At 44.8% G+C, this 13,869-nt stretch overlaps 1 protein-coding gene across 1 annotated transcript; it reads right to left on the minus strand.

Moving 5' to 3' along the window:
• Positions 1 to 795: 795 nt before the first annotated feature.
• LOC129336721 (RNA-binding protein 14-like) lies at positions 796 to 12,392 on the minus strand. Its single transcript, XM_054990018.1, has 3 exons — positions 11,969 to 12,392; positions 2,852 to 4,220; positions 796 to 1,695 (listed from the first exon to the last, which is right to left on the minus strand). The coding sequence occupies exons 1-3, from the start codon at positions 12,321 to 12,323 to the stop codon at positions 1,470 to 1,472; spliced, it is 1,950 nt and encodes a 649-aa protein (XP_054845993.1). The 5' UTR covers positions 12,324 to 12,392; the 3' UTR covers positions 796 to 1,469.
• Positions 12,393 to 13,869: the final 1,477 nt, after the last annotated feature.

Consider the following 13,869-nt stretch of genomic DNA (forward strand, 5'->3'; position numbering starts at 1 on the left):
TTGAGTCAGTGTCCAGCACCACTCCAGTTTGAGCCACACAATTTAGGGCTCTGCTCTGATTCTAGTTTAGAAAAAGCTTTCCCTCTGAAAATGTTTTTAAAAGGGGGGAGGGACATTTCTCTGCAGGCATGCTGAATTAGCAGCAAGAGCAAAAAGGATTTAACATTTATTATGGAAGAAAAAGCAAAAAGGAAGAGTAGAAGTGTAGTGCTACAGATCGAGACCTTGGAGTGGAGGTGTCGAGCCACGTGACTCGAGGGACATTCAGCTGGCTCCTCTGTAACATTCCACCAGCGTATTTTTCCATGCAAGGATTGAGGCACGTCCTGCAAATGTGACAAGTGCAGTGAGAGCTGTAACTATTCCTGTTCAATCTGTTCACTTTACCCCTTGCTGCTTTACAATTCCATTCTTCTGTTCCTCCTACCTAATCGGCTTCAGAGCCCCGAGTCCTCCCCATGCCTGTGAGATTCTCCTCATGAGCTTTTGTAAGAAAGTTTTGACCCCCTACTTGTTGAAGAATAACTGATACCATAAAGGCTGATGGATCTGGAAAGAAAAAATCATGCAATGTTCATGATTGTCTTGTGAAGAATCTTACACAGATGGTTAATGCTTACAATACTGCAGAAGAAGACTAGAGACAGATTATCTGCTGTGTGTGAATCATCCTTCCCAGTCCATGCGGGAAGACACAATATTAAATTTGACTACTTACAGACCTGCAAGTGGGAAAGAAGGAATGTTGCACACATTCACCAAAACCGTTAAAGGAATATACACCAGACAATTGGGTTTTCTAAACTGTCAACCAGCCCATGTTTTATTTACAGGATACAAAAAAAATCTAAGCTTACTTCTAACATCAGGTTTACTTGCACGCTTGATACTCGCATAAATCAATACGGTATGCTGTTATATAAAAGCAACTGAGCTGGTTTTGAAAGGGTATCAAGGAATCCTTTCAACGAAGACATGAAATGGACTGCAGTACAGGAAGTTTTATTATCACTGTGGCACAACCTAGAGAAAGGCAAGGACTGGAAGCAAACACAGTTCACTATGTGGCCACCCTCATCCTAGAACTTTGGTTTTAAATGGCTGAACATGCAGCCAAGAACAGTGTTTCTGAGGCCAAGTACAGAGCCCTAACTCTAACAGGTTATGACAGCTACTCAGGACTCTCCTAGAGATCTACGACGGCCGCATGTGGCTCAGGAGGGTCTCATGCTCCCATCAAGACTTTATATAAGCAAAGTTTTTTTTTAAAGATACTTAAAGAGCTAAACTGACCAGCTGCCAACAGGCAGGAAGAAATGTAGTGACTAAAAGGCGATTCTGAAATTAAAAAGCAAAGGCTGCACATTGCGAACGCACCAAGTGGGGATTATGTTATGTGGGTCACAACGGCGGGCTCCTGAACAGTGACACAGTCCCACCCCAAAAGAGCCGGGGGGGGGGGGAATCCTCTACAGGCGGCGCTGGTAACTAGCCTGCAGCTGCAGCTGTGCACTACGCAAGTAATCGCCATAGGCACCCGCATACCGAGCATAATCAGACTGCGTTTCTGGGAGACGGCGATAATCCAGTTGAGCCTTTGTCGGCGAATGGCGGTATGCGTGAGGGGAGTCTGCTAAACGGCGGAAATCTGAGAGGTCAGATAAACGGCGGTCATCTGAGAGGTCAGAACTGTACCTGGTTAAGAGAAGAGACATTTGATAAATAAGAGCTTATGGCCAATGTTCTTATATATACTACCTCTGAGAGGATCACTGAAGCACAAGCACAGAAGGAGACTTGCTAAAGGAATCCAAAAATAAACTTGCCTCCGCTGTCCTGTTTGCAAGCCATTATACTGGTCACGGTTAACATTTTGACCCTTCCCTCTTCCGACAAAAGAGTACTTAACTTAACTGGGAAACAGAGGACTACGGTCTGTTGTAATCAACAGAACTGTATGAGCGGTTCAGACTTTATGACACTACATCTAGGGAGCCGATTTTTGATAAGAGGGGTACAGGGACATTAAGCCAATCATTCAAGCTTGCAATTTAACCCCACCCCTCATCCCAGGTGTATGAAAGTGAACAATGGATATTTGCCACAGAAAACACGTAATAATAGATACTCAGGGCTTCCACATGACTGTGTGTGTTCCATAGCTGAGCTTTGGGCTCAAATTCACCTCAGACTATACCGCAGTTCAAAACTCTTGGAATTTGGAGTGTCTCAAAATAGTTGTGCTAAGTGCATGGCTGGTTTCACGTAATTAGAGGCTGAATCCTAGTAAGCTGGCTCCTTGGAATCAGAAGAATGATCTCAGCCTTGTATTATGTTGCCACAACAAAAAGCTATGCTGGTTCAATACTTATTTATAATCCAAGTCCACAACATGGTTTCCCTTCTGTGGGATGGCACTGGGTCAGGGATCAAGGCCAGTACACAAGATCCATTCCACCACCACCCTCTTCAGCCTTAGGATTTTCATTTCTCAACATGTCCAATCCAGTCCATTACTCATAAGCATCCACAGGAATATGCAGACAGGAAAAGCAGTAGAATGATGCCCATACAACCTCCCCTCCCCCAAGGAGAAAAGCATAGGGGAAAGAAGCATTGAAAGATTAAGCTGAACTGATGGCAAGAAACCAACAGTGCAGCCAGTACAGCAAAAGAGAAAGGAAGCGAGCCCCACTCCCCACCCACTTTTGCTTCCAACTGCCCATTAGCAAGATGTCTATCACTTCCCAGGAAACAGCAGAGTGAAAGTTCTTTCTGCAAGTGCACGGAGATCCTTAGACAGAAGACATGACTGACATGCAAAGCATTACCCCTGGTTTCAGCTGCATACCTCTTATTCATTGCAGCTGCCTTTCTCAAGAGATCTTCACGGCTGCCACGTGGCGGGGAGAGGCGGGTGCGTTCATATGGGGGATGTAGCGCAGCAGCTTCTGATTGAGACATTGCTGAATAGGTGGCCACCTGTTGTGCAGACTGAGTTAGCCCATTGTACGCTTGCTGAGCTCTGTAACCTGCTAGTGGAACGGAAGCAGACTGCTGTGCTGCATAGGCTGCCTCTGTTGGATTGGAGACCTGTGCTCGATAGGCTGATGACAGTGAAGCAGAGAGTGGTGCTTTGTAGGAAGCGGCAGCTGCATCCTGCATGTTGTAAGTGGCTGCCAGATTTGCTGCAGACTGTGCTCCGTATGCAGCTGGCAGGGCAGATGCAGCCTGGGAGCCATAAGAAGCTTGTTGGCCAGCGGCTGGTTGGACTCCATATGAAGCCGGCTGTGCTGACAGGGGGTGGGTACTATACATGGCTGCCTGGCTGCTTGCAGCTGCTTGGGCCCCGTAAGAGGCTGAGTATGCAGCAGCTGCTTGGGCCCCATAAGAAGCTGCATATGTTGCAGCAGCCTGAGCCCCATAAGTGGCAGCATAGGATGTGTTGGGCTGGGCCGCATAGGAGGCTACTTGAGAAGCAGCAGCCTGCATTCCATAAGCAGCTGCAGTGGCGGTGGCAGCAGCAGACTGAGCATTGTAAGTGGCAGCTGCCTGGACCTGGGCATTATAGGAAGTTAGAGCTGAGGCTACTGGTTGGGCACCAGAAGCTGCCATGGGAACAGAGGACTGGGCTCTGTATGCATTTCCAAGCAAAGTAGAAGGCTGGGCTCTGTACATTGCTGCTTGCCCAGTTGTAGGCTGGGGTCTATAAGCCATCCCAAGAGAGGCTGAAGGCTGGTCTCTGTATGATGCTCCCAGAGAGGCAGAGGTCTGGTCTCTGTAGGAAGCTTGCTGGGCTGTCATAGAAAGCATGTAACCTGCTCTTGTGGGTGAACGTCTAATGGGGCTCCTGTCCCTTCCAAAATAGGAGGGAGATACCTGTCTGGCCTGACCATCATGCGAGTCAAATTTAGTTATATTGTTGTTGCCCATGCGCTGTTGATAATCATACTCAAGTGTAGAGTAAGAGGAAGCTGCCATTGGGAAGGCAAGATCAACAGATCTCAAACCATCATTCCTGGGCTGGAGTTTCTCTAGAGTTGGTATTTTGTTCTTTTCAGCTCCACTTCCTGGCTGCCCGCTGTATGCAGCTGGTCCCCTTTTATGCGCTTTATTAGAGAGTTCCACATTAATTCTTTTGCCTTTGACTTCCCTTCCATTAAGGTGTTCAATGGCGGCTCTAGCATCCTCTTCCTTCTCCATGTGAACGAACGCATAGTCTGATAAAGCAGCAGATAGAGGGTTATCAATAAGGAACACATGACATGTTATTACAGGATCCCAATCCTACTTGGGTGCAGCCTGGAAACAACAAGATACTTCAAATTGAAACATGTCTATATGGCATCAGAATGCAGACTGGAGCAGCTGACGTGGGTTGTTCTGCAACTCAAACCAGCAGCCAGATTGAAAGAATGGGGCACTGGCACCTAGTAGGCCACTGTATGTTGGCCACCTGCCCTGCAAGTTAATCATTTGACTTCCATATGTGCTTTGGAGCTCACCCTCCACCCTACTGCATAGATCTGCCCTTTGGGTTCATTACAGGACACTTCCCATGAACAACCAGAATGTACCATGCCACCTCTAGCTCAGCATATTAATCCTAAACAGAGAAATTTGAATGCAGTTGCTATTTTGGGGGCCCCACATAAAAGCCAAGAATATAACCCTTTGGCTACAGACCAGGTGTCTCCTCATTGGACCTGAGCATATGGTAAAGGCATACTTTAAAGCTTCTATACAGCTACCATTGTTACATCAGTTCTGGTGTTCTACTTTTTAACACACTTTTGAAAAAATACTGCATCTAAGACAGTGACAAAGATAAACTGCTATAAAATTTAAGGAAGAGAACAGCTATCGCAAAATCAGACTTGCCTTATTTTGACACCGCATGAACTGAATGTATCTTTTCTTTTGTTCTAAGCAACAGTGTGCACTAGCTTGAACAAGAATTCAAGGTTACTGCACAAAGTGTGCAGGGACTGAGGTCAATATTCTGTGCCCACCCCCCACCAGAGAATTTAGGATTTCACACCTTGGAGCACTTGCTAGCGACTTTTATGGGCTCTCTTCCCTGTTACATCTCTCACCAGGGATATCAACTTTACATATCATAGGACAGGCACCACCGGTTACTAAGGTCTATACATCAGCTGCTACCTCTCAGATTTAGACATCAAATCTCAAGTACTCAAGGTATAACAAAACTGCAGGAGCTTGTTGCTAAAACTGTTAAAACAGCCAAGATTTTTTGATATCCCAATACCAACGATTCTAAGAAATATAATACACATGACTTGAACTAGCTGGTACAAACAGCAGCTTAAATATTGAAATAAGTATCCTGTGGGATAAGACAGAAGTTAAAATGTTCCAAATTTGGTCCTTGGCTGCAAATTTAACCATGTGTTAGGAGACCAACAGATTTCATAACACCCCTAACAATTATGTAGGATGCAAGGTAGAATAATTAGATTATAGCTAAACTACCATCTCCACGATAAGATAAGACCGAAGTGGCTATCCACTATTATCAGGAGCTTTCAGTTTTTTGCCTGAGGAAAGAAGTCCTCAGTGGCAAGAAGCCTAATGCTATTTACAATAAAGTTGTATTTGCATATCTGGTTTCTAAAGCTAGGGCAAATGTTCTGAAACTGAATGTTTAAACTTCTTTATTTGTTGATTCTGCTGAAATAATTTGACTGCTTAACAAAAACAAACCATTCATTCATTTGCAGCACACAAAAGGGCATCCCCATGACTTGAGACATACACAGTATATTTCTTCTAAGGAGAGGCACTGCTGAGCTTTCCTCAACAACACAAGCCACATTACACAGTGATCCCAGTGGTATTTTAATATCTGTTGGAAAATCTGTAAGTGGCGTTTGTGATTGGCTGTGGTTTCCAAATAGTGGTATGCATATCACCGGTGGGACATAAGGTTTTCATGACAATTAATAAGAATTTGCTCTCCTTCAATTCCCATGTCTGTCTCCAAGTGTTATGTGCCATGTCCTGCCAACCCTATCTGCCAAGGATTATCCATTTGTGACCTTTTGGTATGTTATTAGTTACCTTGGACACACACTGTTTCTCCTAATCCCCACATTTCCTGTACCCACCAGCAACCCTCTTTGATATGCCATTTCCTGCATTCTACCTGCTAGGGATTAACTACTGGGCTTAGGTAATTTTTTATCCTTAAAATTTGCCATAAACAATAAACATAGTGCCAGAATCCTTGTAAGCATGTAAGTGTCCTCCTTGGAAAAAGTGGGCCTTTTGTTTCTATCAAAGTGGGACCCAGTTTCTTGGCTCAGCCTACGAACTACACCTACTCAAACTACACCAGTTTGGTTTAGTGGTTAAGAGTGGCAGGACTCTAATCTGGAGAACCAGGTTTGATTCCCCACTCCTCCACTTGAAGCCAGCTGGCTGACCTTGGGTCAGTCACAGCTCTCCAGAGCTCTCTCAGCGCCACCCACCTCACAGGGTGATTGTTATGGGGATAATAATGACATACTTTGTAAACCGCTCTGAGTGGGTATTAAGTTGTCCTGAAGTGTGGTATATAAATCGAATGTTATTATTATTATTTGACAAAGTGATTGATGAGATAGTAAGATACAAAAGGTTAAGAACCATTTTTTAAAAACTCTGCTTAGGGGTACATTGTTTCTTATACAAAAGATTAAAGGACAAAGAATATCTCAATATTGGCTTAATTGTCCTGGTGGGAAAATGAGACTTACATCTTGTAAGCAAGGTACGAATATGGCATTGAGAAGGATTCGCATGGAAGAACTCCAAAGCCCTGCTAGGCAGTTTACTGGGCACATAAAACAGGATGCAGCTCACATATCTTCTTGATGGCTCACCTAACAATAGGGCTGAGCTAAACGTGCAAATGACTCCCAAGCAACTGCTTTTTACAACATGATGTGGAGCTGGGTCCTGCAATTTTATGGCTAATTCATGACAACACTGAAGGGAATGTAGAGTGCTGGGAAGAATGCTCAAGGGACAAAGAGGTTTAACTCAATGACAAAAAGGTAATCTTTCATGCAAGTGCCTGCAATGGCGGGGGGAGAGAGTCATAGGGAGGTACAAGTGTGGACTTACCCACACGGCAGCCACAAAAGCTACTCTGGGCTGAGGGGACATAAGGAGGACCCTGGGATCCTTGATTGTTGAGCGGCTGTGTTTGTGAACTGCCACCAGCCTTGGACATTCAGGGCTGTCAGAAGGATGCCATTCCAAGACTGCCCTACAGCCAGAGATCCCAGCTGGATCACAGCTCATTCAGTCATTTTTGCAGCCAGGGAGGCCAACACACAATTTGCCTTTGGGGACCTACTGGCCTCTTTCTTCTCATGGGTATCACTCCCCTCGGTTCTCTTCACCTTGGCCAGATTCACCCTTGCAGAATTGCACAAGAGCTCCTGCGAGGTCGTCTCGGTCATAGAAAAACCATGCAGCTGACCAAGTGCCAAGGCACATGCAATGGAACATCTCAGTGTGAACTGCCTCTCTTTCAGAAACTATTCATAACACATCTTCGCCCATGAACCTGAAAAGGGGAAGCCTGGCAGGTTGTAAATATTTCAGATCTATGCAGCCACCTTCTTTCTAATGCTGTTCTATGTTTTCTTTCTTTTCTTCTCTTTTCCCATCTGGAAATCTCAATGGGTCTTTTCTATTCTTTCCCCTGTATCCTGTGCATGGCTTCTCCTTTGCTTGAAACATAACAGGTGGCAAGTAGATCAACAAACAATACACAAAAGCTTTAGACCTTTCATAAACACCTCATCAGCTTGGATAATCAGTACAAAAGGCTGTTGGGGTGGAGGGCAAAGAAACTACAGAGTCCTTCATTTGTCCTGAAGCATCTTTTTCCTTGCCACCATCAGTTTCGGTTTTTGCCCTGAACAATCAGACTGACAACCATTTTGGGGAACCTTAATAATTGCTTACTCTTTTGTGTCATTTTGCTTAGTCCTAATAAAAGTATATTATGCTACGAATGTTTATGGCTAGACCTGTAAATATAATAATTTGTGTAGCAGTGTTCCAAAATGTCTTGACTCTTTTGTATCATCACAAGAACACTGTGAGTTAGGTAGATTTGATAAATTTTATTCAGTAGCAAATGGATAAAAACGGGGGGGGGGGGGGGTCATCTGCTTCCCTATAAGCGCAGTCAACACATTATTATAACTTGTGGCCCCACCCCATCCCTTCTGTTCTGTTTCTGCTTTGTCTATATTATGATTGGGGAAACTGGAGGGGGCCCACCATCCGAAATGCTTTTATATGTATTCATGGTGCTCTTCGGTTTTTAATTGTATTTATATGTTTTTAATGCTTTTGAGCATTTTACTGTAACCCGCCCTGAGATCGTTCGCAGGATGGGCGGGCTATAAATCAGATAAATAAATAAAATACACATATCCCCCTCATACCCCTACAATAACTGCAAATGATTTGCCAGCTACAGACAAATGAAATCTGATATAAGATGGCTGAGTAGGAATAAAGGGGGCAGGATATCCTTCTGCCCAGTGCCCCAGAATCACAAAGACTACCTCTAGGTAGATGCCAGTGCAGACAGCAACTTCTCAACCGTAAGTCAGTAAGACAACAAGGGCTCAAGGAGAGAGACTGGGTGTGCATTTAGGGGATTATAATTTTAGGTTCAGCAATGTTGCTTACCAGCTTGAGTACTAAATCAACTTGGAAGCAGGGTTTCAAAAGCTGTATAATTGATTCATTAATGATTAACATTCCGTGCAGCTGAACATTTAAACCCCTTGACCCAAGGCTTCCCGAAGCAATACGAATCACTTTGGGAAGCTTTGATTCGGAGTTTCCAAATCCGGCCCAGCAACTGGGTCCGATTTGGGTACTTTACCCGAATACAAACCCCAAATCGCACACCCCTACAGCAGACACAAATTCACAGTTTTGAAAACTGTAAAACCAAGCATCTGTGAAAATATCATCTAGATAGCAAAACTGCCCAATAATCTTACAGAAACCTCTGGAAGAGCATGATATTGTGAATGGATTAATGGAATTCGTTTACCAAAAAATTTAAACATTATGTGAATATGTTAATTAAATAATGCTAATAATTAAAAACTAATCCTTATTTTTTGTATTGTCGAAGGCTTTCACGGCCTGAGAACGATGGTTGTTGTGGGTTTTTCGGGCTGTATTGCCATGGTCTTGGCATTGTAGTTCCTGACGTTTCGCCAGCAGCTGCTGGCGAAACGTCAGGAACTACAATGCCAAGACCACGGCAATACAGCCCGGAAAACCCACAACAACCATAATCCTTATTTCATGATAATAACATTTAGAGTATAATGTATCTTAAAAAGAAAACTATCTTTGGATAGATTTTTCCTCAAAAAACATTTTATTAAAAAAAAAACAATTTAAATTTAAAAAATCAATTTAAAATTTAAAAAATCCATTTTTAAAATTTGTTTTAAAAAATCATTGAATTTTATCCATCCTGTAAATAACAACTAAATATCTTACTTTTCTCCCAAGCTAGAACTCAAAGCACCTTAGAACAGTGTTCTATCTTCCAGTCTCTTACAACCACCGTGTGAGATAGGTCAGTCTAAGGTTCTGTTCACAGGTGAATAATCAGGACTGGGAAATGAGTATGTGCCTACTTTAATGGGACTAGGAATTAAAGGAAGAACTTTCCTACCTTAGAGAACATGTTTTATTCTTGTAGCTCCTTCCCACAGAGCCATACATCCTGTTGTGGGTAGCAAGAGGAACTTTCTCCATTACAAGGGGAGATTTAAGCAAATAGATACTTTTGTACATGCTTAATCCCAGCTGTACTTGTCAGAAGGGTAACAACAACAACAATTCAATTTATACATCACCCTTCAGGACAACTTAACACCCACTCAAAGCAGTTTACAAAGTGTGTTATTATTATCCTCACAACAATCACCCTGTGAAGTGGGTGGGGCTGAAAGAGCTCTGAGAAGTTGTGACTGACTTCAAGAAGAGAAGTAGGGAATCAAACCCAGTTCTCCAGATTATAGCCCTGCCACTCTTAACCACCACACCAAACTCTCTCTCTGATAATATGAACACTTAACACTCCCCCCCCCATACAGAGCACCCCCATAACTAAACCGCATGCCATCATGCAACTACACTAATGCAAGACCAAGAGTCCAGTAGCACCTATAAGGCTAACAAAATTTGTGGTAGGATATGAGCTTTCGTAAGCCACAGCTCACTTTTTCAGATACCACGTGTGGCTCACAAAAGCTCATACCCTACCACAAATTTTGTTAGTCTCATAGGTACTACTAGACTCTTGCTCTTTTCTACTGCTACAAACTAACACAGCTACCCATCTTGAACTAATGCAAGAAGCTATGCAACTCTGCTGGTGTTTACATTCCTTTTGTTGACAAAGTCAGCAGAGAAACAAGAAGAAAAACTTACTTGCACTTAGAAAGGGTGTTTGAAATTTGAAGTCTGCCAGCGATAAAAAAGCCTCTTTCTGTGGCTGGCACATTTCAAATATCTTTTACAAGTGCAAATATGTTTCTTATTTATCATTTTGTACAGAGGTGGTGAATTTGAACAAGAAGGCGATGAACAACATTCTCTCATTGCCACAGTGATTGTGAACAAAATGGATGTTATATCACATCTTACTTACAGATATTCCTCTTTGATCAAATAGCCAACAGCGCTAGCAGACAATGCATTACTGAGAGTTCTACCAATGCTGTAGGTTCAAAACCAAAGGCTTAGTAATAGTGGTACCTAAATGAGAACCCAACACTTGTGATGACATAATTCTTGTACAGATGAACAGCATAATTTGACTCCAGTGGCAGTTTAGAGAGTAACAAGAGATTCAGGGTGTAAGCTTTTGAGAGTCATAGTTCAGATCAAGTCTGAAGAAGGGAGCTCCGGAAAGCTTACACTCTGAGTATCTTGTTGCTCTCTAAGCTGCCACTGTACTCAAATCCTACTGTCTACTGCAGACCAACATAGTTACCCACCAAAAACTTGTACTGGTGAGTGGGTAGAAAATGGGATCTTGCCATAACATTGCAAAGTCAGGGGAAGACCTAGAGAGGACTGCTGGGGGCAAAGATCCTGTAAGAAGAATATCTGAACAGCACAAAAGGTGCCTCTGATGGTGTTTGCACATGTGCGTAAACGAATGGTCAAAGTCTACAGCAGTGTGCTTTGGCACTCTGCACCTCTGTCAGGAACTGTTTTTGCAAACCAGAGGCTCAGCAGCCACCTTTCGATAAATCTAAGGACGACCACCCCAACTTTCTACTGATCATATTCTCACCATATCTCACAGAGCCATTCGCTGAAATCTTTCTTTAACCATGACGGTATGTAGCGAAGATGCAGAATTTCTCATACTTATCTAGTGGTACTTGCAAGCAGGCAAGACCGTCTCCACCCACCCCGACCATGATGAGATTCTCTTACGTGTACACAGGATATACGCTGACCGCCACCATCTAAAGTAATCTTCTAACCAAGAAAATGCTTGTTAAAAGCCGTGAGTGCTAAACGGAGCTTTCACGTTCACAGTCCGATGCCGGGGCAACCTAGAAGCGACGGACCCTACTTGGCAGCTTCCCAATATACAGCCGACCCAAGACGGCATTATTTTACGAGCGGGATTAAACAAGTACACGGCGGGCCAGTCAGTGTATTAGCTGGCGGCGAAGCCTCTTTTGGCAGGGAGCAGCCTACCACCCGAACCATTTGCTGAGGACTCGGCCGTGGAGGAGGGCAGTTGCTTTCCTACGCTATCGGGAAGAGAAAAAAGAAGGAAACTAGAAACGGGAGAAGGGACCCGACAACAGGGCGCTCTGCACCCAAGGGAGAAACTGAGCCGGGGCACTCGCTCCTCCCGCCTCACGGAGCCTCTCGCCGGTACCTTTAACGATGTCGCATTCGACGACGGGCCCATACTGCTGGAAGAGGACGCGCAGCTCGCTGCTAGTGCAGGCGGCCGAGACATTGCCCACAAAGACCTTGACGGTGTGCGTGGGCCTGGGCCGCGAGGGCTCGACCACGACGCGGCGGCCATGCAGCGCGTGGCCGTTGAGCTTGAGGATGGCGCGCTCCGCCGCCTCCTCGTCGCGCATGTGCACGAAAGCGAATTGCTTCTTGAGGGCCACGCTCACCACCTCGCCCGGCTCGGCCGCTGCTGCCTCGAACAACTCGCGCAGTTCTACCTGCGACGCCTCCTCGGGCACGTTGCCCACGAAAAGCTTCACACCCGGGCGCATCGGCTCGCCCTCCCTGACGAGCGGAGCCAAGGAAGGAAGGAGGCGCACAAAATGGCGGCGGCGCTTTGAGGCGGGGAGGGAGGAGGAGCAGGAAGGAGAGACGATACGCCCTTCCAACACCAGGCGAAATCACGTCATCAACCGTAGACACCAACCGTCCCTTCCGCTCCTGGCGCGCGCTTACACTCTCGCCGCCATCCTGCGTGACACAACTCTAGCGTCTGCGCACTGCCGTTTTCGTGGCCCCTCAATTTCAGCGCTTTCCTTAGAGCGCTTTCCGCTAACAGTCTATTTTGTTAACGATTTTGTTTCTGTTGGAACTTTACAAAAATAATTTTACCAACAGTGTTTAAGCTCCTGTCTAGGCGATTCTTCTCATCTAAAGGAAAAGGGCAGGTGTGTGCATATGTGAACAGGGATGTTGGCTGAAGGATTGGCAGCCTCCAGGTGGGGCCTGGAGATCTCCCGGAATTACAACTGATCTCCAGACTACAGCGATCAGTTCCCCTGGAGAAAATGGCTGCGTTGAAGGGCGAACTGTATGGCACTGAGGCCCACCTCCTCAAATTGCCCTCCCCAGGCTCCAGCAGCCCCTAAATCTCCAGGAATTTCGGATCCCCAGCCAATCCTACTCCAAGCGTGTTAGGGATGTAACATGGAATACTGGATCTGCTGGCCTGGAGGAGTACCTTGGTAGGTAGGTTCAACTTGTGAATTTATAAAATAAAAGAAAGATCATAAGTCTCCAATACTATCTCCTCCAAATGGAACGAACTCCACAACAGTCAACTGCAGTTTAGGAAATTCCTAAAGAATTGAAGACAGAGCTTGTGGAAGGCAGAATTTTGGGAAAGGAGGGAGCTCGGCAGGGAGATGATGCAATTGAATCCACCTTCCAAAAATAACATTTCCTTCCCGAGGAATGATCTCTGGAATCTGGAAATCAGTTGGACTTCTGGGAGTATGTTAGGCCCTGTATGGTGAGCACCTCCATAGCTGCCTCTGGAACTTACCACCACTTGGAGAAGGAAATATATTAGCAAGTAACAAATAACACATACTTCGTGGCAAAAACCCTAAATTCAGTATGGCTTAAGAGTGCCACTCAGAATGTCTGGATTCTTGGATCCCCAAGGGTTTGAATGACAATAGCTCTTTCTACTGGGTACATTTTAGAGCTACCTGGCCAGATTTAATCCCTTTTGGACAAAAAAACAACCAGTCAGAGTCTACATTTTTTCATGAAAGTGCAGAGCCATTAACAGGCAGAGGCAATCCTGTAATAATTCTCCAGTTAGTAGCTATAGGCTCTGATGTCAGAAACAGAGCTTTACCTGGGATTGGCTAATCAAACTCACAGAGAAGGCTGGTTTAGGTCAAATTCCATGGCCCATAAATATCTGGGAGATCTGGATTTAGTCATAGCCAAGCTCACAACAGCATCCCTTGTGTTTAGCCATCACTAGCAATATGACTTGTGATTGTAGCTATGTGGAAGCAGGATTAAAAAGCAGAAGGTGCATGAATCTCTGAAAGTGTACAGAGT

Source organism: Eublepharis macularius, chromosome 1 (assembly GCF_028583425.1).
Source record: "Eublepharis macularius isolate TG4126 chromosome 1, MPM_Emac_v1.0, whole genome shotgun sequence".
NCBI classification, from domain to species: domain Eukaryota; kingdom Metazoa; phylum Chordata; class Lepidosauria; order Squamata; family Eublepharidae; genus Eublepharis; species Eublepharis macularius.

Coding starts and splice junctions, on each gene's coding strand:
- LOC129336721 (XM_054990018.1), bottom strand. CDS start 12,323: ATGCGCCCGGGTGTGAAGCTTTTCGTGGGCAACGTGCCCGAGGAGGCG. Junction 4,221..11,968: donor CGAATGCGACATCGTTAAAG/GTACCGGCGAGA, acceptor CTGCTTTATCAG/ACTATGCGTTCGTTCACATG. Junction 1,696..2,851: donor GCAGCTGCAATGAATAAGAG/GTATGCAGCTGA, acceptor TCTCTTAACCAG/GTACAGTTCTGACCTCTCAG.